The sequence below is a fragment of the Myodes glareolus genome, chromosome 5, assembly GCF_982192425.1.
Source record: "Myodes glareolus chromosome 5, mMyoGla1.1, whole genome shotgun sequence".
Classification (NCBI taxonomy): domain Eukaryota; kingdom Metazoa; phylum Chordata; class Mammalia; order Rodentia; family Cricetidae; genus Myodes; species Myodes glareolus.
Window position 1 is genome coordinate 34,654,000 of NC_142030.1, and position 23,319 is coordinate 34,677,318.

At 53.9% G+C, this 23,319-nt stretch overlaps 1 protein-coding gene across 6 annotated transcripts in view; it reads left to right on the forward strand.

Moving 5' to 3' along the window:
- The window catches only part of Arhgap22 (Rho GTPase activating protein 22), a 166,148-nt gene extending 143,452 nt beyond the window's left edge, over positions 1-22,696 (forward strand). For all 6 annotated transcript variants that reach the window (XM_087906248.1, XM_087906250.1, XM_087906249.1 and 3 more), the window contains 6 exons: positions 10,924-11,131; positions 14,834-14,966; positions 15,711-15,784; positions 16,778-16,899; positions 18,986-19,865; positions 22,106-22,696. In XM_087906248.1, the coding sequence (XP_087762374.1) occupies positions 10,924-11,131; positions 14,834-14,966; positions 15,711-15,784; positions 16,778-16,899; positions 18,986-19,865; positions 22,106-22,334 (1,646 nt within the window). In that variant the 3' untranslated portion in view covers positions 22,335-22,696. The remainder of the gene's footprint in view (positions 1-10,923; positions 11,132-14,833; positions 14,967-15,710; positions 15,785-16,777; positions 16,900-18,985; positions 19,866-22,105) is intronic.
- The last annotated feature ends 623 nt before the right edge of the window (positions 22,697-23,319 follow it).

Genomic DNA, 23,319 nt, shown 5'->3' on the forward strand with positions numbered 1-23,319 from the left:
CTGTGACAGGCAGAGTGGGACGAAGACCTGGCATCAGCTCTGCTGCTCTGAACCCTTAACAGCTCTCTGGAACTCTGTGATAGCTGCAACCTACAGGGTCCCCCACCCCACCCCTGGGCTCCATACAGCCTTTTTTTTTTTTTTATCAGCTCTGTGTTCTCTGGTCGTCTTTGCTTATCCTTCCCTTCTTGTTGTGCACCGGTCACACTAAACTCTTCAGCTGTCCCCTCTGTTGTTAGTGGCACCCACGAGAAAGACTGGGGTACCTTTGTAAGGACAGCATTCATCACTGGATGATGGTAGAAGAATAGGGGATAGGGTTACTTGGGTACAGGTGTCGCCTCACACCAGGGTGTGATTGACATAGGCCCAGCATCCTGGATTGGTATAGTGTGTAGGGCATGTGATCATGGGATCAAGCTGCCAGTGAGATGCAGCTGCTGAGATCTTACAGCAGAGCAGAGGCAGCAAAGGGATGGGTCCTCCAACCAACTCTGAGCTCTAGCAGCCTGCTTACACAGCCCAAGAAGGGGCATATGGACCATTGCTTCAGTCCATCAACTCTGAGCACTAGCAACCTGCTTTCACATCCCAAGGAAGGGCATGTGGTCCATGCTTTGGTCCATTAACTCTGAGCTCTAGCAGCCTGCTGATACAGACCAAGAAGGGGCATGTGGACCGTTGCTTTGGCCCATCGCATCCTGCTTCTAGCATTACCCACAGGCATTGAACCTTATGTTTGGATCAATCATGGCTTAGCTGCCAGCCACAATTTTCCCTTCACCAAGGGAAGTGCCAAGGCGGAAATGGTTTCTGAAGGTTCCTGGTTGCAAAAGCCCAGTCACACTGTCTCACTGCATGGGGCTGGGCCTCGGGGGCTGAGAGAATGAGCTCCAGTTGTGGCACAGCTGGCTCAGTGCGCTCATCGACAGCCAGCAGCTGGTGCTGGCGTGAGTGGTTGCTCCAGCAGTGTGACCTGTTGTCCTCTTGATCAGGCAGCAAGGACAACACAAGAGCCTAGCAGTTACTAGTTAGTGAGATTCCTTATTCCTGGTGCCTTTGCTTATTTACAGGAAAGTGAACATCAGAAGGAATGCTTGCAACCCAAGCCCCAGAACTTATCATTAGTGCCATTGATTGTAACGGTGTTTGTACCTGCTGGGTGCCCAGGGAGAATCAGTCCTCCTGCCTCTTAGAAGCTTTTGTTTTGGGTTTGCTAATAGCCACCTTGGTGGGTGTGAAGTGGTGTTTCATTGTTGAAACAAAGTGTTGCAAGAAGGCTAGAGGCAGCCGGGAGGATGTCTGGTGGGAAGCTGCCAGAACCCGCCAGCCCTGACTGGCACAGGGGAGCATTGTTGTGGGCTGGAGGAAGCTCTGGCTGAGAGTCAGGTGGTGGGTGAGCGCCTCCTGGTCCCCCTCCGGAGATGGGCTTTAACTCCTCAGGGAGATGGGGAGAGAACACTGGAGAGTTCTGAGGCAGAGAATGTGGTGATCTGGCATGCAGTTTGGAGGGGACCTCTGTCTGCTCCCAGGATAGGCAGGAGGGGAGGGGAGGTCCAGAATCTGGACTCTCCGTGCAGGAGTGCAGCTCTTCTCGTGGGCCTGGCTGCTGAACTGAGCAGATTGCAACCCTGGTCAAGAACTAGGGGTGATGAGATTTCCAGGATTGAGTGTGAGGAAAGGAGGTGTGAAAACTGACTCCAGGAGTAATGCTGAGCATCTTGCAAGGGTGGAGGTCACTGGTGGTGAAAGAGGAGCCAGCATGGAGCAGACTGGGGGTGCAGGAGGGGGCGGGGATCCTGAGAGTACGGCTCTGGGCACATTTGGGTGTGGGCTGTCTGTGAATCTATCTAGGCAGCTAAGATGGGAGTCAGAGGGCTGAAGATCACTTCTCCCCAGCACCATTTGCTCCATGTCTCAGTCTTACTGGAAGACTCACCAAGACAGTCTTACTTCCCGTTCACTGCCAAGCCAGTGAGTCCGAGACTGGGCTTCGGTCGCTTGAACCTGCTTCTGATGCTGGGTGACCGCTCTAGTGAGACATGAAGGTTCAGACTCCAGGTGGAGACTTCCCTGTGGGCTTAGGAACAGGTGGACAGGTTCACAGCGTCCTCGGATCTCCTTCCATGAAGCACTTAAAGTCCCTCCCCTAAAAGAGCTTCAGGAGCCCATGATCTGGGATCCTCAAGTCAGGGGAGACAGGTGGCAGTCATCGCTCCAGGCGCCAGCCCCGGGCTTTGAACTGTCTGCCAGGAAAGCCAGGGCCAAAGCAACTGCTTTATCCGGCAGCTCCCCGCAGCAACCCCTGCTCAGCCACCTTTAACTCCCTCTCTGCTTTCCGCCACCCTGTCTGTCTTCCCTTCTTCCTCTGGCAGCCATTAACCAGCCTCCGCTACACGTTACGTGGAGCTCTGCATTCTTGCACACACCGCTCGGAGACGCCATCCAAGCTGGAGAATAGGAAGGTGCCCCCACCCTTCCCACCTTCAGACTGACCTGAGAAGAGAGACCGGACACTTTGGATTATACACACATTTGGATGGAGGACTTTAGCTCCACGCTCAGGTTCAGGGACTGCACTAATGCTAGTCTCAGTGTCCCACAACTCAAGACTTTGGGAGCCTGTGCTTTCCCCAGGGACGCACTTCCTGGACTAAGTCCCCTTATCTCCTCTTCCTCTTGTAGTTCAAGCACCTTGCAGTTACCCTGATAGTTCATGACAGCTCATACCTAACCAAGCTCCTCTGGCTGTGTAAGGCAAGGAAGTCACCAGTAAGGCATGGACATCAAAATACACCATTTGAAATAAAGGCAGGACGTGATTGAGACTCGTTCACCCTGCCTTTATTTACCACTTTGATACTTTGATCGTTATGGATCTTTTTGCATTAAGGTTTATCTTTTATTTTATTTTGGTTTTGTTTTGAGACAGGGTCTATTTACATAGGCCTGGCTGTCCTGGATCTCAGTCTGTAGACCAGGCTGGCCTCAAACTCAGGGAGATCCACCCACCTCTGCCTCCTGAGTGCTCAGATTAAAAGCATGGGGCACTAATGCCTGGCTCAAGGTGTGTTCTTAAAATTATTGTAATGATTTATCTTGGTTCTTAGAGAAGCTCTAAAGTTTCCCTTGATGGTCCATACTCCTACCTAAGTCCTATTAAACCTGAGCAGGTGAAGTGACCCTATGCCTACCTAGCTTGAGGAGGGGCCCCATTCCCCCGAATTCAGGGCTTTCTTCCTCCCTCTCTCTATCTCTTCATTCTCTGCTTCTGTCCACCTGCCTCCTGGTGTAGGCTGACCCTGCACACCACCCCGAACACACGATTGTGAGCTCTTCTAGACCAACCCGGAGAGGTTAGGCTTTGGAATGATCTGTTGGTTCTCAGCTAGGAGACTCCAGGCAAATTGCATATCCTATCTGAGGCTTCACAGCTTCTTGTAAAAATGGGTTGTTAATTATCTTTTAGATCTGTTGAGAGGAGACAAGGTCAAATCCAAACCTGGTTTCAAGAAGGTAGGAGACCTGGAAAGCCTGGAGTATGGGATCCCCTTTAGGTCAGGCATTAAGGCTCTGCTGGCAGGGTGATTCAGAACCAGTTGCCCAATCCTCTCTGGCCTCCCTTGCACCGCCTGAGACTCATGCCTCTGGGCCCTTGGTCTGCTTGGGTGCTTCTGACGCAGGTCCCCAGCTAGCAAGTGGGTCTGCTTGGGTGCTCCTGACGCAGGTCCCCAGCTAGCAAGTGATTGCATGGGGAGCTGCTGCCAACTCAGGGCTCCTGATACAGCGGTGCAGAAAAGGGGGTTTGCACCGGGAGCTTCCAGCGCGGGGAGGCATCTCAGGCACTCGATCCTCCCTCCCTCGCCCCTGGTCCGGCCCCGGGCGGCTCTGGCCGGGCAGGCGGCGGACAAGACGCTACCTGTGCGCGTGCCGGGCATTCCTGCTGCTGCCGCCGCGCCGCCGCGCCCGGGTGCGCCATGGGCCTGATGCCGGCTGCTCGGGCCTTCTCCAGCTGCCGCGCCTGCCCACGGTCGCCCTGCCGCCTGCCCTCCTGCTGCGCGCCCGCCGCCCCAGGTAGGGGCTCGACGGGACGCGGGGCTTGGGGGGTGGGGGCTGAGAAAGGGTGGCTGCATCGCGGAGCCCGGGGATCCTAGATTGGTCCCAGGGGGCTGCGGCAGTGTATGTGTATGTGCATGTGCGTGACGGGGAAGAGGAACTGGGGATTCCCTATCCCTTCCGTTGGGGGTGAAAGCTGTTTGGAGAGATGGGAAACTACGTCTAGGAATTTAATATCTTCCCTCATCTCCGATGAGGCTTAGACACCTAGCAGGAGATGGGTCAAAGGCTCGGATTCCATGGCCTGTTGCTAGCCTCTGGAAGGCCACCAACCAGAGGAGGGAATAGGTTTGCCTTGGGGCCTGGCTGGCCTTGGACAACCCCACCCTTTAGTGTCTTAACCTGGTGGTTTTCCAGCCGCTCTGAGAGCAAGTTAGAAGGGTTTTCAGCCTCTTCTCAATCAGAGACTGTCTCAGAAAGCAGGGCCTGAAATAGGGACAGTTGGTGGTCCAATCAAAGGGGGGGTGGGGTGGATGTTCCAGGAGTCGGTGCAGGGCAGGTTGCAGGTGGGAGTGGACCAAAGACCAAGAAAAGTTTGTAGCCCACAGGGAGACTGTAGGTTTCCCCAAAGTTTGCAAACCTCTGGAGAATTGTTTCCTCTTTGTCCTCCTGCCACCCCCACCCCGACTGTGGCCCTCTCTCCACTGGGGAGACAAAGGCTGATAGACAGTGGCCAAGCCGACCTGCTGCCTCAGCTCTGGGACCAGATCCAGAGGGAATCCCAGGGGCCTCCCTTTCTTGCTGTGGCAGGACGCCCGCCCCCTCCCGCACCACCACCACCACTTCCCTTGAGGGTAAGGAGAAGGGCACTAGGTGCCCTGTGCTGGTATTGCGTGTTCACCCGTGGGCATAGCTCCAGGATTCGGCAGGGAGGTTGAGGGCCGCTTCCAGGGTGTTTTAGAATGAGCTCTGAGCAGCAGCTGTGACTGTGGCTTCCACTCCTGCTTGAGATTCTGAGAGATACTTACCGGAGGCACGTAGGCCAGGCTGGAAGGAACAGCTGGCCAGGCAGAAGCTGTGACTGCAGGTCCACCTGGAGGAAAGCCATCCCCGACAGCTTCCTCTCAGCTGGCAGAGTGGGCACTTTGTGACGTCCATGGGCCAGGACCTCTAGGAACCACATACTGACTGGGTTTCCAGCAACATGACAAACATACTGGAACTGATTCTTGGCATATTTCCCCTCTGAGACTTGCCAGGAGGGCTTTGGGAGTTCAACAGGTGGGGCCAGGCCACACAGGGTCTGCCAGAGAGACGGAGTGTGGTAAGAAAAGCAGTGGGCAGGGCCACTGGAAAGGGAGGCTGCCTGAGGTCTGATAATGGCTTGCCTAACGCGGGGGCAGCTGGCAAGGAAGAATCAGGAGGCTGAATGAGGTCTGGTCTTTTCCTTTCTAGAGTACAGTGGAAGAGGGGATAGCCTGGGAATGTGGGGCCATCCTGGGCCTTGGGGCACCCTGTGAACATAGATGCTACTTCACTCTGTAGATGGAGACAGAGGCCTGTGGTCCACTGGTTTAGCCAAATGTACGTCCAGAACCTGTGTCTCTTTGGTGTTATTACTTGCCCCCTCTGTGCCCTGACCTCCTGGCATCTGGGGCCGGTGCTCATGTAACCTCTTGTCTCCTCTCCAGGCGTCCTTCCTCATTCCGCTCTCCAGCACCAGGTGTTCTCCATCACAGCTACTCCACTGACCCCCTAGTCCCCTTCCTCCCACTTGCTTGTTTCCTCTGTCACCTCCGTCCCCAAACCTCTTTTGAAGTGCTGAGACCTTGTGACTTTCCCGTTGCCCCTATCTGGGGCCAATGAGAATGTTCAGGAAGGCTTCGGTGGGAGGCAGGGGTTGAGAGGGGCTGTCACAGACAGACCTGTCAAAACTGGGTGCCGTGTGGACAGATGGGCTCGTCTAAGTCTTGTGCCTAGGGGCTGGTGGAGGCCAGCGGGGCAGAGCTTGCCTGGCAGCCTGGTTAGTAAAGTGAAGATCACAGCGGGTGGGGCGGCGAGCATGCTCACAGCCCGGGGTGACTCTGAGACTCATGGTGTCGCTCACACACCCACGGCTTTTACTTTCCGGGGTTCTAGCTGCCAGGGGCCACCTGCAACCTGAAAGTACTAGGTGGAAAATTCCAGAAGCAGACAGCTCATAAGTTTTAAATTGTGGGTTGGGATGAAATCTTGAACCCTCCCACTCTACGGTGTCTGGAATATGAGTCATTGTTTTGGGGTGTTTGTTCTGTTTATGTCACCTGCCAATCAGATCCGTTGTCATGGTACTGTAGCGCTGGTATTCACACTGCCTTTATCTTGTTCCACAATGGCCCAAGCACAAGAGTAGCACTGGCCATTTGAGGAGCTGCTACTTTAAGTGAAAATGCTGAAGTACGAGAAGATGAGTTCAGAGATGGGGTGCGGGGAGCAGGGCATCCACGGACCTTCTGTTCTGTGGATTGTTAAAATTGTTCTGTTTTGCCAGCTCCTTAGTTCAGGTCCAAAAGAGACAGATGGCTATCAGTGGTACCTGTTAGCACACCAAAGCAGTGTGTGCCCCCTCCAGGCTTCCTCAGTACCACAAGAAGGCGGCATCCTAGCTCTCCTCGCCCTGCGCTCCACCCTAAATGTCTCCAACTCACGGGCTTCCTTCCCCAAGCGCCTCACTCATCCCTTGTAACTCTGCTGTTCAGGTATGCCCTTTCTTTTATCCCCCTCTTGCCCCCTCCCTCCTGCCCCTCCTTGGTTCCCTTTGCCTTCCCCCTCCCTCTCCTTCCCTCTCTTCCCCTCTCTCTCCTCTTGCGGCCAAGTGCAGTCTATTGACTATGTCTACTTTGTCTCCCTGTTCTGAACTCTTCCGGATGCCTCTGGCTGTTCTCTCTCTTATACCCACAATAAAAATCTTCCCCTCAAGCATACCATGGAGCAGTCGTGATCTCCTCTTCTATGTCTGGTGCCGAAATCCTCCTTTTACCCTTAGATCATGCTTGCTTTACTCAGGGAATGGTGTTGTCTACAGTTTCCCTGGGGATCTGGGTTTGCCTTCCCTGAGAATAGGGGGCCTTTGGCTCTTAGAACAGGGCCAAGCATGGATATACACAGTGAGAGGCGGGTGCCTAGGACCGGGGGAGCAAGGAGGCTGGTTGGACTCACCTGAGCTTTGTGAGTCTGTGGAGAGAATTTGGCAAGTCTTCTGTCTTCCTGACTGGTCTCCAGTCGGTGGGAGCTGAGGTCAGGAGCTGAGTCCAGTGACTTGGGACAGGCAAAAGCACTGCATTGTGTTTGTCCTTCCCATAATCTCAGTCCTCCACCTCTGCCCGTGGCCCTGCAGAAATGAGTGCCTTCGCACTGCTATGGCCCTGGGGGTGGGAGAAGCGATGGAAACAGAAGGCCCTGCGTGTGCACGGGTGCTGTGGAGTTTTAGCTGAAGTCGTGTTACAATCGTTTGTGCCGCGGAGCATTTGTTTACCGATGCAAAGGTGTGTTGCACCCTTTGATGTTGCATTGTGTAATTTTGTAAAGCTGAGTTACTTTGCCTGCTGAAAACACCTGATTGGTCTACTAAAGAGCTGAATTCAGTAGCTAGACGGGAGAGGGATAGGCGGGGCTGCCAGGCAAAGAGAATAAAATTGGAGGAGAAATCTAGAAAGGGAGAATGGAGAACAGGAGGAGAGGAGGATACCAGGGGCCAGTCACCCAGCCACATGCCGTGGAGTAAGAAGGAAAGAAAGATATATAGACTAAAGGGAGGCTAAGAGCCCAGAGGTACTTAAAGAAATGTACTTAAAGAGAAATGGGATAATTTAAGTTAGAAAAACTAGCTAGAAATAAGCCAAGCTAAGGATGGACATTCAGAAGTAAAAATAAGTCCCCTTGTATTTATTTGGGAGCTGTGGCAGGCTCCCAAAGAATAAAAAATAAAGCAAAGCAAAACAAAACAAAAAACCAGCTAGACATGGGCATGGCTGTGTGGAAGCTAACATGGGCGAGGTTGAGCGTGGGCAAAGCTGAAGGAAAGGTCCATATGAGTGGTGGGGAGGAGGCGGGTGCCATGCCACACTAGCCGCTGCCCCACCTGGGGACACTATTCATGGGCTCTTCCTGTCTGTGTTCCATGCCTGCTCATTTGACGTAATGGTCCTCCTGGTTACAACAGACATGACTTCCGGTGGCTTCCTTCTGTGGGCTGGGACCCCTTCCCCACTTATCCAGACTCTAATGTCATTTGGGGAGGTCTGCAGTCACAAGTGCCTCAAAGCATGAAGCAGCCGAGGTGGGTGGGAGGCGACAGGGAATGCAGAGGACAGCAGTGGGTTTCTGTCAACTTCTGTCTTGCTTGCCTTGTGGAAACTTAGGCCTGTTGCTGCCCTAAGCACAGATATTTCAAGAGAAACTCAAGAGCTGGGGTACAGCTCAGTGACAGAAAGCTTGCCTAGCGTGTGTACTTCGAAACAGAGAGGGAGAAAAAAAAACCTAATTTTAAAAATGTTCCACCCCCCTCAAAAAAAAAAAACCCAGGTGGTGGTGGTGGCACACGCCTTTAATCCCAGCACTCCGAAGGCAGAGGCGGTGGATCTCTGTGAGTTCGAGTCCAGTCTGGTCTACAGAGTGAACCCCAGAACAGCTGGGACTGTTTCACAGAGAAACCCTGTCCTGAAACACCCCCTACCCCAAAAAACAAAACTTTTCAACGTGACAGGAGGAGGTAAACTTGTGCAGCCTAGGCCCTGAGCATGGGTCACTGAGTCCTGAGAGAGAAAGAGCAGGGTCTCTGTGTCCTTGGACCAACCAGCTCTGACTGCAAAGGCTAGGACACTGTTAAGCCTGAGTCTGGCCTGCTTTGAGCTGCCCAAGTAGCCAGCTTGTCCTGGGCTCCAGGCTTCAGCCTTCCCCAAAGTCACAGTCAGGGAACTAGCTAGCCCGCCAAGTCCCGGAAGAGGGAGGCTTCCATCTTTTCCAGCACCACTTCCTCTGCTGTGACCTGATGGTCCCTGTCCATGGGACCTACCGCTTGGCGCCTCCATCCATGGTGGTGGCAGAAGAGCTGGGATGTTTACAGCATCCAGAGCCACACTGAATGGGCTCCACTTGGACCCTGCCACAGGCACACACAAGCTGACATGTTCACATGTTCACATGCACAAAGAAAATCCCAAACTGTGTGTGCATACAGTGCACACCTTTCCCTGAGAAGGCATGCGGGGCAGGGGCATCTTCCTCACCAGCTCTGAGTGCTTCATTTCCAGATCGTGCAGTTTAAGGCTCAGCATTTGCAGTGCCATTCTGTGACAGGGTTTCTCTGTGTAGCCCTGGCTGTCCTGGTAGCTCTGTAGACCAGGCTGGCCTCGAACTCACAGAGATTCGCCTGTCTCTGCCTCCCGTGTGCTGGGGTTAAAGGCGAGCGCCACCACTCCTCGACTGCTTCATCCTTCTTAAAGCTCAGATAGCGATGGAACCATCCTTCTCTATCTTTGAAGCTGTACCCCTGAACAGTTACGTCCACCTCCCTCCCAGTCCCCAGCAACCACTATTCTATCTCCTTTCTCTGAGTGACAATGTAGGAATCTCTTAGCAGTTTGGTCACACAGCTTTTGTCCCTTTGGGAGAGCCTTCTTTTGCAGTGTCTTCTGGATTCGTCCATGTCGCAGCCTCTCAGGATTTCTTGATTTTGCAGAACGGAGCCATGTCTCATTGTGCAGGCACAGCACGTTGCGTGTGCTGATGGCCGGCCCAGTGCCCCCCCCCACCTTGCGTTGCTGTTTGCAAAGCTGCTGTGCACGTACACCCCCCCCCCCCTCATCTAACCAGCATTGGAATTGCTTGCACAGTAATTCAGTTCTCATTTCACTGAACTGAGATACCACACTGCATGTATATCCCAGCGGTACCATCTCCTGTCCCTGCTAGTGGTGCACAGTGCTTCATTCCCCTACCCCGAGCAGTGCGTAGACTTTTGGTTCCTCTTCCTCCCTGCCCGCTCTCCCCAGTTTCTCTTCTGACGACAGTAGCCTCTGAGGGGTGTGAAGCAGTGTCTTGTTGTGTTGTTGTTCTCCTCCTCCTCTCTGGTGTGTGTGTGTGTGTGTATGTGTGTGTGTATGTGTGTGTATGTGAGGACAGAAGGCAACCTTGGTGGTCTCTCCTTGTTGGGGACAGGGTTTTTTCTTCACTACTGTGTATGACAACATAGCTGGCCAAAGTTTTTAGGACTCCTCCTATCTCACTGTAGGAACACTGGGATTACACGTGGGTGCTAATGTGTCCAGAGTTACACGAGTCTGAACTAAGGTCCTCATACTTACATGTAAAAGGTTTACCCACTGAGCTGAGCTATTGCATCACTTTGATGAATGATGTTGATTGGGATGATGTTTTCATGAATGATGTTGAATGGGATGATGCTTTGATGAATGATGTTGAATGGGATGTTTTTCACATCAGTGTGTCAACAGTCTTGTCCCGTGAGCTATCCTGTGCCTCCCTTCTACAACAGTGCCCAAGGAACTGACCCAAGAGGGATCCACTCATTTTCATGTGCCTGGGCATGGCATGGTTTCCCATCTGGAGTGAGTTCCAAATCCATGAACACAATTCAAATACACGCTCCCTGAGGCCATATTCTCCTGGCTTGAACAAGCTCCACAAGCCAGGCTAGCCGCGCTCAGAGCCCTGCCTAGCCACCTGGGGGTGCCCTCCCGGCGTCTAATCTGTACCCTTGGAAAGAGCCTCCTTGGGTACCCACGGCCTTCTCTGCCTTCAGTTGTCCCTTCACCCGCCATTGAGCGGAGTGGCAGAGGAATCTAAACAGTCTCTGTCTGTGTCCAGGGATCTTTGGGCAGCGGCTGGAGGACACAGTGCACCATGAGCGGAAGTATGGCCCTCGCCTGGCACCTCTGCTGGTGGAACAGTGTGTGGATTTCATCCGGGAGCGAGGACTCGGTGAAGAAGGGCTCTTCCGTATGCCGGGTCAGGCCAACCTGGTGAGGGACCTGCAGGATTCCTTCGACTGTGGGGAGAAGCCTCTGTTTGACAGGTGAGCTCTGGGAGACAGGGCAGGAGAGGTGGGACCAGTTGGTAAGCCTGCTGTAGTTTCCCCCTTGACACCAGCTTCTCTGGGCAGGGCCTGCCTGGTATGTTGGCGGCCCCTATGACTCATGCGCGTTTAGCCAGTCTGCTCAGAGGACGGAGTGCCAGTGCACAGAGTCACACTGGTCCCCTGGTCTTCCTGAGGTTGTCTGCCACAAACAAGGTCAGCCATGTGGTAGTGTTGGCAGCTCTTCCCTGACCCCGGTAGAGGGAGGAAGGCCTCAGCTGGCTGCCAGGCCGGCATGGCTTAGACACAGCTGCATCTCGGAGTCCAGGTTCCCTGCAGTGTGCCTCCTAGCTCTGCCTCTTCTTAGTGACCCAGCCCAAGCTTCCATGGTGGTATGGTGGCCTAGCAGCTGAGTTCCATCGCAGTCGGGTTTTGGGACAGGAAGACAGTTGTTTCTGCCTGCCTTGGATGTGTGTTCATCACTGAGACTTTCCTATGGCTACTACATGGAAACTACATCCACTTCCCTGGGCCTCAGAGTGGGGGGAGTGGGGCTTGCCTCTCTCCGTGGGGTTGTGTGGGCTCGCTTCTCTCTGCCAGCATCCCACTCGATACAGATCAGTTTTGCATAGAGTTCTTGTATCAAGCCATCAAACCAAACCAGACATCCATAAAGCTGCCTTTTCTGACATCTCCCCTCAGCCAAGGATCCTACTACCGCAGTACAAACCAGCCCTGCAGTGCCCACAGCCCTGGGCTTTCCTGGTCTTACAGAGTGTAACACCCATTCATCCAGTTTCTTCCCAGAACCATGGCCATAGCCAGAGCTGTGACATTTCTTTCCTTATCTGTGGCACTCAGGACTAACCACGGGGCATTGGAGTCCCTTTACCCGGAGCCTTTGAATGCCTGTCCACAGCTTGTAGAAGCTTGTGGTTTATTCTCCATCTCTGCCAGACAGTCCTTGTCTCTCCTGTAGGCATCAAGGTTAGAGACGGCTTCCAGCAATCGCGGTCTTGGTAGGACCTGGGCGCGGGGGCTTTTAGACACTTCCCAGGGTCAGACACCCTGCTGCAGCGTTAGACACTGGAAAGACATCAGACCTCGCACCACCATATTCAAACTCCCTGGAGTTTCCTGGCAAGTTACCAAGCCTTTGGGCCTAACCCACTCTCCAGTGTCATCATCTTGTCATGACTCCTGTTTTAATGCATGGTGCCAGCCGGGCTCAGTTTGGCGCCCATGCCTGAATTCAGTTCCATAGACCTGCATCTATCTCAGCGTTGGCAGCGTGACGAGGCCCTTGCTCCAGGCCCTGGCTCCTGGCTGCCCCTTCATTATGGTACCTTTCTTCCTGCAGCTTTAACGGTTCCTCCTCCCAGGCAGGCATCTCAGCAGTGTCCCTCCAGCAGGGCAGCGCTTCAGAAACTCCTCCATGTTTCCAAAACCATTCTGCTCCAGTTTCTGCTATTCACATAGCAGCTGTGTCCACCAACTCACAGGGCCCCAGGGATCTGCAGCCCTGTCCGGCCCATTCAAAGTGTGCCCTGGGGCTCTGTTCCCCCAGCTCACTCACTGGGACATCTCAGGGCTTTATTGCCCTCAATCATAGAGGCCCAAGGGCTCTGCTCCCCTGCCCACCTGCCCACAGCACTGGAGCTGTGCCGACAACTCCGTCTCAAGGAGTCCTCCTAGAACTCCCTCAGAGTCCTCCTAGAACTCCCTCAGAGTCCTCCTAGAACTCCCTCAGAGTCCTCCTAAAACTCCCTCAGGGAGTCCTCCTTCTACCAGCCAACTGAGCTTGCACCATGGGGCTTCCCCTCCCAGACTTACTCTATCTTGTGCTATAGCCCCCTCCCCCGCCCCCTTGTACTAACCTGCCTATAGGTGTTGCTTCTGGCCTTGGTCTTTCTCTACAAAAACAGTCAGCCCTAGGGGTGGGTGGGTGTGAGTATATGTGTGTGTGTGTGTGTGTGTGTGTGTGTGTGTGTGTTCTCCAAGATTGGAGACAAATAAGACCTTCATTCTGGACGGATGCTGTTGTTGACATGGGCAAGAGGGTGACTCTGAGAATGCAGAGAGGATGGGAAGCCGCAGGTGGAGGCGTGGTAGGTGGAGACGGCTCAGTGGACTGGAGCAGTCTGCTGATCCCCTGGGTCTTGCTGTGGCCTTGCCTCAGCCCACTAGCCGCATGTAGCATGTCCTGTGAGACTCCCAGGCTGATGAGCCCAGACATTGGCCTGGAATGTTAGTACTGGTGAGCATGTGATGGGTGTGCAGCGGATTCACAGTGGTGTGGGAACGGAATTCAGAGACACTGGAGCCAAGCGTTAAAGAAAAGACCAGCAGTGAGTGGGGGAGGGAAGGCTGCAGAGGAAACCAAGAGTGTGAGGAACAGTGGCCATGGGTACAGCTGAGCTGCAGGTCTCCGTGGGCAGAGTGTGGGAGGGGCTTTGAGCAGGAATGAAGACAGGAAGTCTGTGGACTGGAAGGGGCTAGCATGTAACCAGTCCTACTTCCTGTCTCTGAGGCGGCAGCAGCTGCCAACCCAGAAGAGTCCCACCTGGGAAGGGCACTGGCTTCCAGCGTGGAGAGAGAAAGTGGCCCAGGAGGAGGCAGTGGGCAGTGGGCAGTGAGCAGCAGCAGCTTGACTTGCGGAAGGAGGTCAGGAAGATGAAGCCCACATGTGTGGATCTTGGGGATGTGTGGTCATATGGAGGCCATAATATCAAATGTCTGCCGAAAGGACCCAGGGCATTATGATGCCAGTATGGTACATGGCCAAGTGTCACCTTATTAGGCAGCCAAGACCTGCTGGCCCCAGGCCATCTTTGAGTTCCTCCTATGAGAAGCCGGGGGCTAGAAAAGTCTCATGGGGCCCAGGTGTAGTTTGAAGTGCCAGCTTGGAAGGGGTGCCAGCTGTGGCCAGAACTGTCCCACAGAGTCAAGGCAGATAGGAAAAGAGAGAGCGAGCCTGGGCAGGGAATACCCTTGAATACCCCGGCCCCAGCACATGCACACTTCAGCCTAGGCGTCTCTGAGCCCATAGTGGAGACTAAGTCCACTTGTGGCCATCCACGGCCCTAGAGATGGAGCGAGGCGCTGAGACCAGAGGCAGGGACCTGCCTGACCTGTCACCTGTCCAGCCAGTGCTGGGTGCTACTCTCTGCAGGAAGGTCAGCCTTAATGTGTTCCCTCTGATACAGACTACCCAATTCAGCCAGGGTTCATCCCGGGAACTAAGCAAGCTCAAGCAAAGACTTGACTGTACCCCATGAGAGCTTCCTGTGAGCTGATCCGGGTCACAGGTGATTCCTTCTACCTTGAGCAGCTGTTGTGAGAGGACCAGCCATGCGCTGTGGCTTCTGCAGCAGAACATCTGCCAAGTCCCACACATGAACACAAAACCGAATTCTCTTCACCCCTTAGACACTGGACTAGATTTGAGCCAGTGATGTGAGGCTGGTGAGTAGATCCAAGTTGAAACTTCCGGTCTCTCTGTCACCCCTCCCCACCCCCCCCCCCCGTGCAGGGGTCCTGCCTTCTGTGCTTGCAGGCAGCCTGGGTCTGCAGCTGGCTATATACACACACCTCGACCTGAGACCGGGTACTGTCCTGGTCTTGTGGGAGGTCACAGCGTACGTGTTAGTCCTGCAGCTTCCTGGGGTCGTGTTCTCACTCATATCCCCCTTTTCACCCCAGCACCACAGACGTGCACACAGTGGCCTCCCTGCTGAAGCTCTACCTTCGGGAGCTCCCAGAGCCCGTCATCCCTTTCGCCAGGTATGAGGACTTCCTCAGCTGCGCCCAGCTGCTCACCAAGGACGAGGGGGAGGTCAGTGCCTCCCGGGACACATCCTGGGGGTGGGCTGGGGGGGGGCAGCAGGCTTGTGGAGTCAAGATTTATCAATGGCACAGGGGTCCTGACTGCAAGGCTACTGTGTGGGGGAAGGAGGGCCCCCAAGTGCTGTGAAGTCTGTGTAGGACTCCAGTTCTCCTCTGATATTCATCGCAGATGTAGAAGAGGGGTGGGGTGGAAGGCAGACCCCTCTTAACACAGCGTACTCAGTTCTAGCCACCGCACAGCACACACTTCTGTTTCCCCCTGGCCTCCCACACTTGGCTGAGACTCCCAGGCTCTCATGGTGTTAAGACCAGGGAGTCTGTTACCTGTTTTCTGAGACAGCCGCCAGGACAGATCTCAGTCCCCCCCCCCCCCCCCCACCTCCATGCTCTGCCCTCCTGGCCTTGCTGGAGCCATCTGCAGCTCTGGGCTGCTGCAGCAGACAGACTGTTTGCCTTCTCCGTGACTGCCTGGGTGAGAGTTGTTATCTGGCAAATATTTGTGCCCTGATAAGTGAGCCGAGACATTCCTCTGTGGCCTTGCAGAGGCCACCCCTCACTCCAGCTCCCAGAAATGAAATCAGTCTCCTCAAGAGGTCACAGCCACACTTTGGAGGGACGGAGGAGGTCATCTGGGACTGGCCATGCATCCCTCCCCCCTCCCGTCCTGCCTTTCTCCAGTTAGGGGAGGCTACACTGCTCGTGTCTGAAATTCGCTGTTCTCTTTCTTCACAAGGGGACTCTGGAGTTAGCTAAACACGTGAGCAACCTTCCTCAGGCCAACTACAACCTGCTCAGGTACATCTGCAGGTGAGTGGCCTGTTTGGGGCGGGCCTCTTCTAGCTCTGTGCTCATTCCCTCCACCCCTGGAGAGACCAAACTGTACAGAGGGTCCATTCACCCCCTCAACGCTGCCTCAGCAAGCATCGGGATGGCAAGGAGGGCGGAAGAACACAGAGATGCAGAAGGTGGTCGGTCGTGAATCATTTCAGAAGGACCCTGCCAGGCCCTGCCTTTCTGGGTACCTCTCACTTCCCTTCCCCACATGCCAGGTGCTGGCAGGGACCTGCTGGGATGACACTCACCCAGTGCCAGGCGGGATCTGAGCTTATGGCGCATTTGCCTTCTACACTAAGGATGGCCATATCTTGTTCCTTGGCCTTTGTTTCTCAGGATAGTCTTAGATCTCAGGAGCAGTCTTCCTTGATCACATACAGGTGTAGCTGACTGTACCCAGCAGCCATAGAAAGCCTGAGAGGCTTGGCTGAGCGTGGGGATGGAAGGGGGCCTGAGGGCACAAAGAGGGGGCCATGTGGTGGGGTTGGAGGTAGACGGCATGGCTAGAAGGCATGACTATGAAGTTGAGGTTGGGAGGTTATGGATTATGCATGCGTTTTGGAAGTAGCATGATAGTGTAGTGAGTGGTCGGGTATAGGGTAGCTGAGTGGGTATGGCTGGGGTGGGTTTTGTGTGGATATGGCTGGGGTTTGGCTGTTCATAGCTGTGACAGATGCAGGTGCATGAAGCATAGGTATGTAAGGTGTGGCATGGTAGATTGATGGGGCATGTGGAAGAGCATTTAGTAATGCGGATGGCTGACTAGTATGGGGTGGGCATCAGCAGCATGGTATGGTGGGTATATCTGCAGGGTGCAGCTTGGAGTGTTAGTGTGGTGGGTGGGTGGTGGTGCAGGGTGGAAGAGGTGAAGTCGGTGTGGGCTGGGCTTGGCGGGGTATGGTATGGTGGCCATGGCCATGCTGGGCTCAGAGTGCTGCTTTGCTAATGGCGTTTTCTCTTTTGCAGGTTTCTGGATGAAGTGCAGGCCCACTCAGATGTCAACAAGATGAGTGTCCAGAACTTGGCAACAGTCTTTGGCCCTAACATCCTTCGGCCACAGATAGAGGATCCAGTAACCATCATGGAAGGTAAAAGGGAGGTGGCTTGGCAGTGCCCAAAGCTGGGAGAGTTGGGCTTGTGTTAGTCGCCAGCACATCGTTAGTATCTGCACAGCTTAGAGCCTGGCCAGGCGGACAATAGCGTAAATGTCCTGTCTCCATCCTTAGGGACACACCCCCCTTCCCTCTGTGACTGGCAGCAACCAGTTATTGGAAACAATGAAAATGATCAGTGGTTAGAGAGGGCAGAGCATCTGGGGAGCAGGAGTCCTTGTCCTTGAACCCACACAAATATTTTCTGCTTTAACGCTACAGTGAAGTGATTGTCTTTGGATCCTAGAGGATAGACCTGGGCAAGCACCAGGGATTTTTTTTCTCTTGTGATAAGTAATAATAAAATGATGTTTCAAAAGAGCAACATGGTAAAGCTAAGGTGGGAGAATCACGTTAAGTCCAGGAATTTGAGGTCAGCCTGGACAACATGAGACACGGTCTCAGAAAAAGGAAGCGAGGAAGAGGTGAATAAGGAACCAGACAGTCACTGCTTTGCAGCTCACCTGTGCCATTCAGGTAGAGTCCTCACACCGGCCTGTGTGTGATTATAGTCCTTAAGTCCCAGATGATGAAATGGAGGCCACGTGAGGTGCGATGACTCACCAGGGGCCTGTCAGCTGAGCTTGCAGAGGGCTCACGTAGAGAGAGGCCAGTGTGGAAACGAGAGCCTGTATGCACAAGCCTTTGGGAAGCCTGTCCCCAACAAAGCCAGTGTAGGGACCTTGCTGCCCGGGATGTTCACATCTAGTTGGTGAGGACACTCCTGAAGTCCTGGTTTAGACCTGAGGGCATGGGCCCAAACTTGGATGCCAGCAGCAGCCCCAAAGCCCAGTCTGGGAGGACTGAGTTTTCTGGCTAAGAAGCACCTTCTGTGATTTCTCCTGGACCACTGGGTTTCCATGGGAACTCCACCCAGGCCATGGTCTCTCTTCCCAACTCTGCTGAAGGGAGCACGGCTGTAGACACAGTTGTGTCAGACACAGTTGACCTTTGGATGACCCTATCCTTACTGCTGAGCCACATACCACCACATGGGAGCCTGGCATCTCAGGGATGATGAAGGGGGTGGCCAACACTGTGCATATGTGCTTTTACGTGTATACATATCTCCATACACATTAAGAAGACTTTATCAGGGCCTGAGCCATGGCTTTGTGGTTGAGTACGTTTGCTACTCTGGCAGATGACCCAGGTGTGGTTGCTAGTACCCACGTGGCAACTCGCAACACTTTGTAACTCTGGTTCCAGAGGATCTGACTTTCTCTTCTGATCTCCACAGGCACTAGGCACATGTGTGCTGCACATAAATACATGTAGGCAAAATACTCACATACATGAAATAAGTACTTTTTAAAAGATTTATTTATTGCATTTTTTATGTGTATCAGTGTTTGGTCTGCATGTATGTCTGTGTGCCATGTGCATGTCTGGTGCCTGCTGAGGTCAGGAAGAGGCATTGGATCTGTAGGAACTCCAATTATAAATGGTTGTGAGCCACTCTCTTGATGCTGGGAATTGAACCCCGGTCCTCTGGAAGAACAAAAAGTGCTCTTAACTGCTGAACCGTCTTCCCAGACCCTAAATAAGTAATTTTTTTAAAAGGATGCATACATGTGCACATGTGTGTGTGTATGTGCATGTGTGTGTGTGTGTGTGCGAGAGAGAGAGAGAGAGAGAGAGAGAGAGAGAGAGAGAGAGAGAGAGAGCCCTGTTCCAGAGCCCTGTATCCTCAGGGGGTCTTCATTAAGGCATAGTCAGTAGCAGCAATAGCACAGGAGGAACTGAGTTATTGATGTGCTCTGAGAACCTGCTAGGTTCTGATTTCCAGTTCCATCATCCTGTGACCTTGATGAGCATCGTGTCTGCATGGCACCTCCCTCCTCCTAGGTGCGCAGTGCTATGCTTTCTCCATGCTCAAGGGATTTGTGGGCACAGCCCTGTCTGTGCCTGGTTCTGGGTGGTGTGACAGTCCTCTCTCAGACCCAGGTGAAGGTGCCCTGCAGGAACGGCATCCTGTGTCTGAGCCGTAGCTGATCCAGTCTTTCCTGTCTCTTTCTCATAGGCACTTCCTTGGTTCAGCATCTGATGACTGTCCTCATCCGCAAACACGGACAGCTCTTTGCCGCAACCTCCCTGGAAGAACCTGCTTCGCCACGTGGTACTGTCCAGGGCACAGTAGAGTGGGGCTCTGAGGAGGTCACCCAGGACCATCAGGGTGAGCCTGGCAGCCCTGGCTTGCCCACACACAGGACCTCATCTCTGGATGGGCCAGCCGCAGCAGTACTCTCTAGAACTTCTCCCCCACGTCTTGGCAGCCAGACTGGTCCTGCAACCACCAGCTCTGGGAAGAGGATGCACACTTTGCCTGGCTGGAAGTCCTCCTTTCGGCAGGGGTCACGGTCGGAGAGCCCAAAGGGGGGCAGTTCATCCTTAGAGGTGCCCATCATCTCTGGTGGGAACTGGCTCATAAACGGGCTATCCTCTCTGCGTGGCCACCGGCGGGCTTCATCAGGGGACCGGCTCAAGGATACAGGCTCATCACAGAGACTCTCCACCTATGACAATGTGCCCCCATCCAGCCATTTTCCTAGCACTGCCAGCATGGCCAGCATGGCATGGTCTGCAGCCTCATCCTCCCGAGAGGCATCTGTCAGCAGCTGCACAGCCTGCCGGGCCAGCGACTCTTCTGCCTGCAGCTCCTTACACACTGAGTGGGCTCTTGAGCCCTCTCCCCTCCCCAGCAGCAGTGAGGACCACAGGTCACCAGACCTGGGCCACAGCCTGGAGGAGACATGTGTGGGCAGTGGCAACAGTGAGCCCAATGACCCAGACAGCCCCACACAGGCTCATGGCCGCCGCTGTCGGGCTCTCCAGGGCCAGGTAGCCGAGCTCAGGGCAGAGCTGAGTCAACAGAAGACTGAGTACGAGAGGAGCCTGAAAAGGTAAGGGCCTTTGTTAGCATAAGCTGCAAGGGGCGGGGCTCAGAGCAGCCATCCTCCAGGTTGCCTGCTAGGATGTTCAGGGTTGGGGGAGTGGGTCAGCCGGTAGGCCTCCACAGATGCCTGCCGAGGGCATCAGGACAAGGGAAATGTCAGCTGGTCAGTAGAACAGGAGCCAGGAGCCAGGTGGCTGCTCTCCAGGATGCGGTGGGTAAGAACAGGCCTTGAATGACTGTATCATTGGGGATGGCCACACTGCCCAATGTTCAAACCGGCCTACTCCCGGTGCTTGTAGCAAGCCTCGATATCTCTGTTCCTTACCTATACAGGCCCCTCTTTGGGAAGAATTGTGGGAGCACGGTGGAGACCCTTTTAATACTCTGACAGAGTGGCTTGGGCTGCTTGGAAGGAGTTTAGAATGAGGTGGTCTTTAGCACAGGAAGGAAGAGGACATTGTACCATGTCCCATCCCTTAGGCTTCTGGAAATATGCCTCTATTGGCATACATGGAGCCCCATTCTGCTTCCCGAAATCCAGTCTCTCCTGTTCCAGTATGTCCCTAAGAGAATCTTTTGTTTGAAAATATGGATGCTGCTCTGGATGCTGGGGGCACAGCTATGTTCCAAACTCCCCAGAATTCTCTGCCTCACTCATGTTTGGGGTGTCAGGATGAAGCCATGCACAATATTCATTAGAAATACATGGCATGCTTGAAAGTGGATAAAGGACAATGATACTGGGAATGGAAGGGGACCCTCCTTAGAAGAGAATAGGAGGCTTGGGGTGGGTTAGGGGGGCACACCTTGGAGCTGTGCCAGCCTTGAGCAGGGTCGTAAGGCAGGGCCTTTAACCAGGGTGATGCTGGTCTTATTCAGAGGGCAGGTGTGAAAAAGTTGATGGACCATCTGTCTCAAGGACTTTGGCTCCTCAGATAAGAAAGCTTACTGGAGGTCCACTAGGAATCAGTTAAGAGAGTGTAGGAGTTCAGGCCCATGGGAGTGACATGGGCCACAGGGTCAGTAGGGGAGATGGGAGAAACAGGAGTCTCTGGCGCATGTTCTGACGATGGATTGGATGGGCCTTGCTCACGGATGGGTGGGAACAGCTCACCTGGCATAAAGGTTTTAGAGTTGAAGGGAGGAGCTATAAGCGGGTGCTTCTTGGGCAGAACTAGAAAGGATAGGGCATGTCTTGAGGAAGCTCTCAGGAGCTCCATGCTGGACTGTTCAGTTGGAGATGCTCATGAACAGGCCAGAAGCTTAGTAGAAGGTCTTGATAAGGTCACTGTAGCATAACAGACAGAGAGGGACGGCCCAAACAAGGAGAGGGTAGCAAAGAAGGGCTGGGGAACTCGGAAGGCAGAGGCAGGTGGATCTCTGTGAGTTTGAGGCCAACCTGGTCTACAAGAGCTAGTTCCAGGACAGGCTTCAAAGCTACAGAAAATCCTGTCTCGAAATACAAAAACAAAAAAAAGAAAAAGAAAAAGAAAAAAGAAAAAAACAATAAACAAAACAAACAAAAAACCAAGAACTGGGGACGGGACAGAAGGCAAGCGAGAACTCAGTACCATTCTCCATAATGAGGCCCCTTTCTGATGGCATTGCCTGTTGCTATGGTGAAGGGAGGTCACTTTTCTCTAAGCATTGTGCTCAGTGTCTGGGGGCAGAGGGGGCTGATACCCAGTTCACAGACTCACTGTAGGCAGTGCTGCATGCATGTTGTCCCGTGTGGTAACAGTGCTCTGGGGAGTATGTGTGTGTGTGTGGGGGGGGTTCACCTCTGCATTTCAGAGGATGCTAGGCCCATTGTCATCTGTCTTTTCAATGCCATGGAGCTCGGGCTGTTGTGTAGGCTCTGGTATGGCTAGACTTACAGGGTGGTCATGGGAGGTGACCCCAAGGAGGACATGCAGGGCAGACAGGAATTTCCTCCAGATTTATGTTCCTCTGGAGCACTGCGTAGACAGCAGCAGGAGCTGTGGGTATGAGCACATGAAGAAAGGTCAGGGGACCTCTGCTCCCCTTGCCAGTGGCAGGGATCCCTCACCAGGACAGTTGACCGGGCTGGAGGGAAGAAGGCTATATCTAGTGCTCAGTGCTAAGACAGGAATCCTTAGGGTGGCTTTTCTGGGTCCCTCCCCACAGGCCTCTGTCCTCCCTGCCTTGGCGAGACCCAGGGCCATTCCCTGCTGTGACAGAGCTCCAGTAGCTGGAGTCTGAAACTCCCTCTTCTTTATTTTTAAGCATCGAGGAGGGCAGTGCTGACTTGCGGAAGCAGATGTCTCGGCTGGAAGAGGAGCTGGACCAGGAGAAGAAGAAGTACGCCATGCTGGAGATAAAGCTCCGGAACTCAGAGCGGGCACGCGAGGACGCAGAGCGCAGGAACCAGCTGCTGCAGAAGGAGATGGAGGAGTTCTTTGCCACCCTAGGAAGCTTGACTGTCGGGACCAAAGGGACCAGAGCCCCAGAATGAAAGGAGCAGAGTATATGTCTGTATATGTCTGCTCACTCTCCCTCAAGGTCTGGCCACAGGCTGCAGAGAAGCCAGAAGCTTCAAGTTGGGGCCAGGCCACCAGCAGGGCCATCTGACCCCAAGCGCCAGATAGAAAGAGCCTGACACTCCACAGGGGCTGTCAGGACCCCAGATAGTCCAGGCAGGATCTGGATGCTTCTCCAAACCTATGGGTCCCAGCAGGTGTCAGAGGGGACAGTGCCAAGATCAGCATTAGCCTCTCATCCAGGAAAAGTTCCCAATGGCCACCCCAAAGGATGGCACCTAAGAGCAGGGCCACCGCCAAGAACCTCAGTCTTTATTAAATGTGCTCTGAAAACATAGCACCTGTCACCAGCCTCATTCTTCATGTCTATGCCAAGTGGAGTTTATCAAGTCATTCCAGAAAGGTTGAGCGTCCCCAGGGGGAAGCTCTCTGAGGGTCCCAGCACTGTGGTTGGGGACGCCATATCCACCCCTTCAAATATCCCACCTCAGAGCCTCTGTGGCTCCTTCTTGCCCTGCAGGGTCCTCTGGGCTGCCCTCTGTAGCATGCTCTTCTCTGCAGGGGCCCAGCTCAGCTCCAGAGGCCTGGGCCTGCAGGAGAGCAGAGCTCGTGGGTCCTCTGGGTGTCTCCTAGTCTATACTGGGCCTGGTCCACCTTCCAGATCTGGGAGTGAGAACAGTCACATAATTTCCATGTCTACTCATTCCTTTAGACATCCTCAGACCTCATGTGTCCCCCACCCACCCCAGCTTACAGGCAGCTCAGACACATTTTGGTTGCCACATTGAAATACCTAACCATCTAGGAAGGCCCTCAGCTGGTGTGGCACAAGAGCTGATCTACCTGGAGCAACCGAAGCCCGAGACAGCTGGCCACAATAGATCCACTGGCCTGTTTCTAAATCTAGTCAAGCAGACAATACAAATTGATCTGCAGGGCTGGCTGAGGACTAGCCTTACA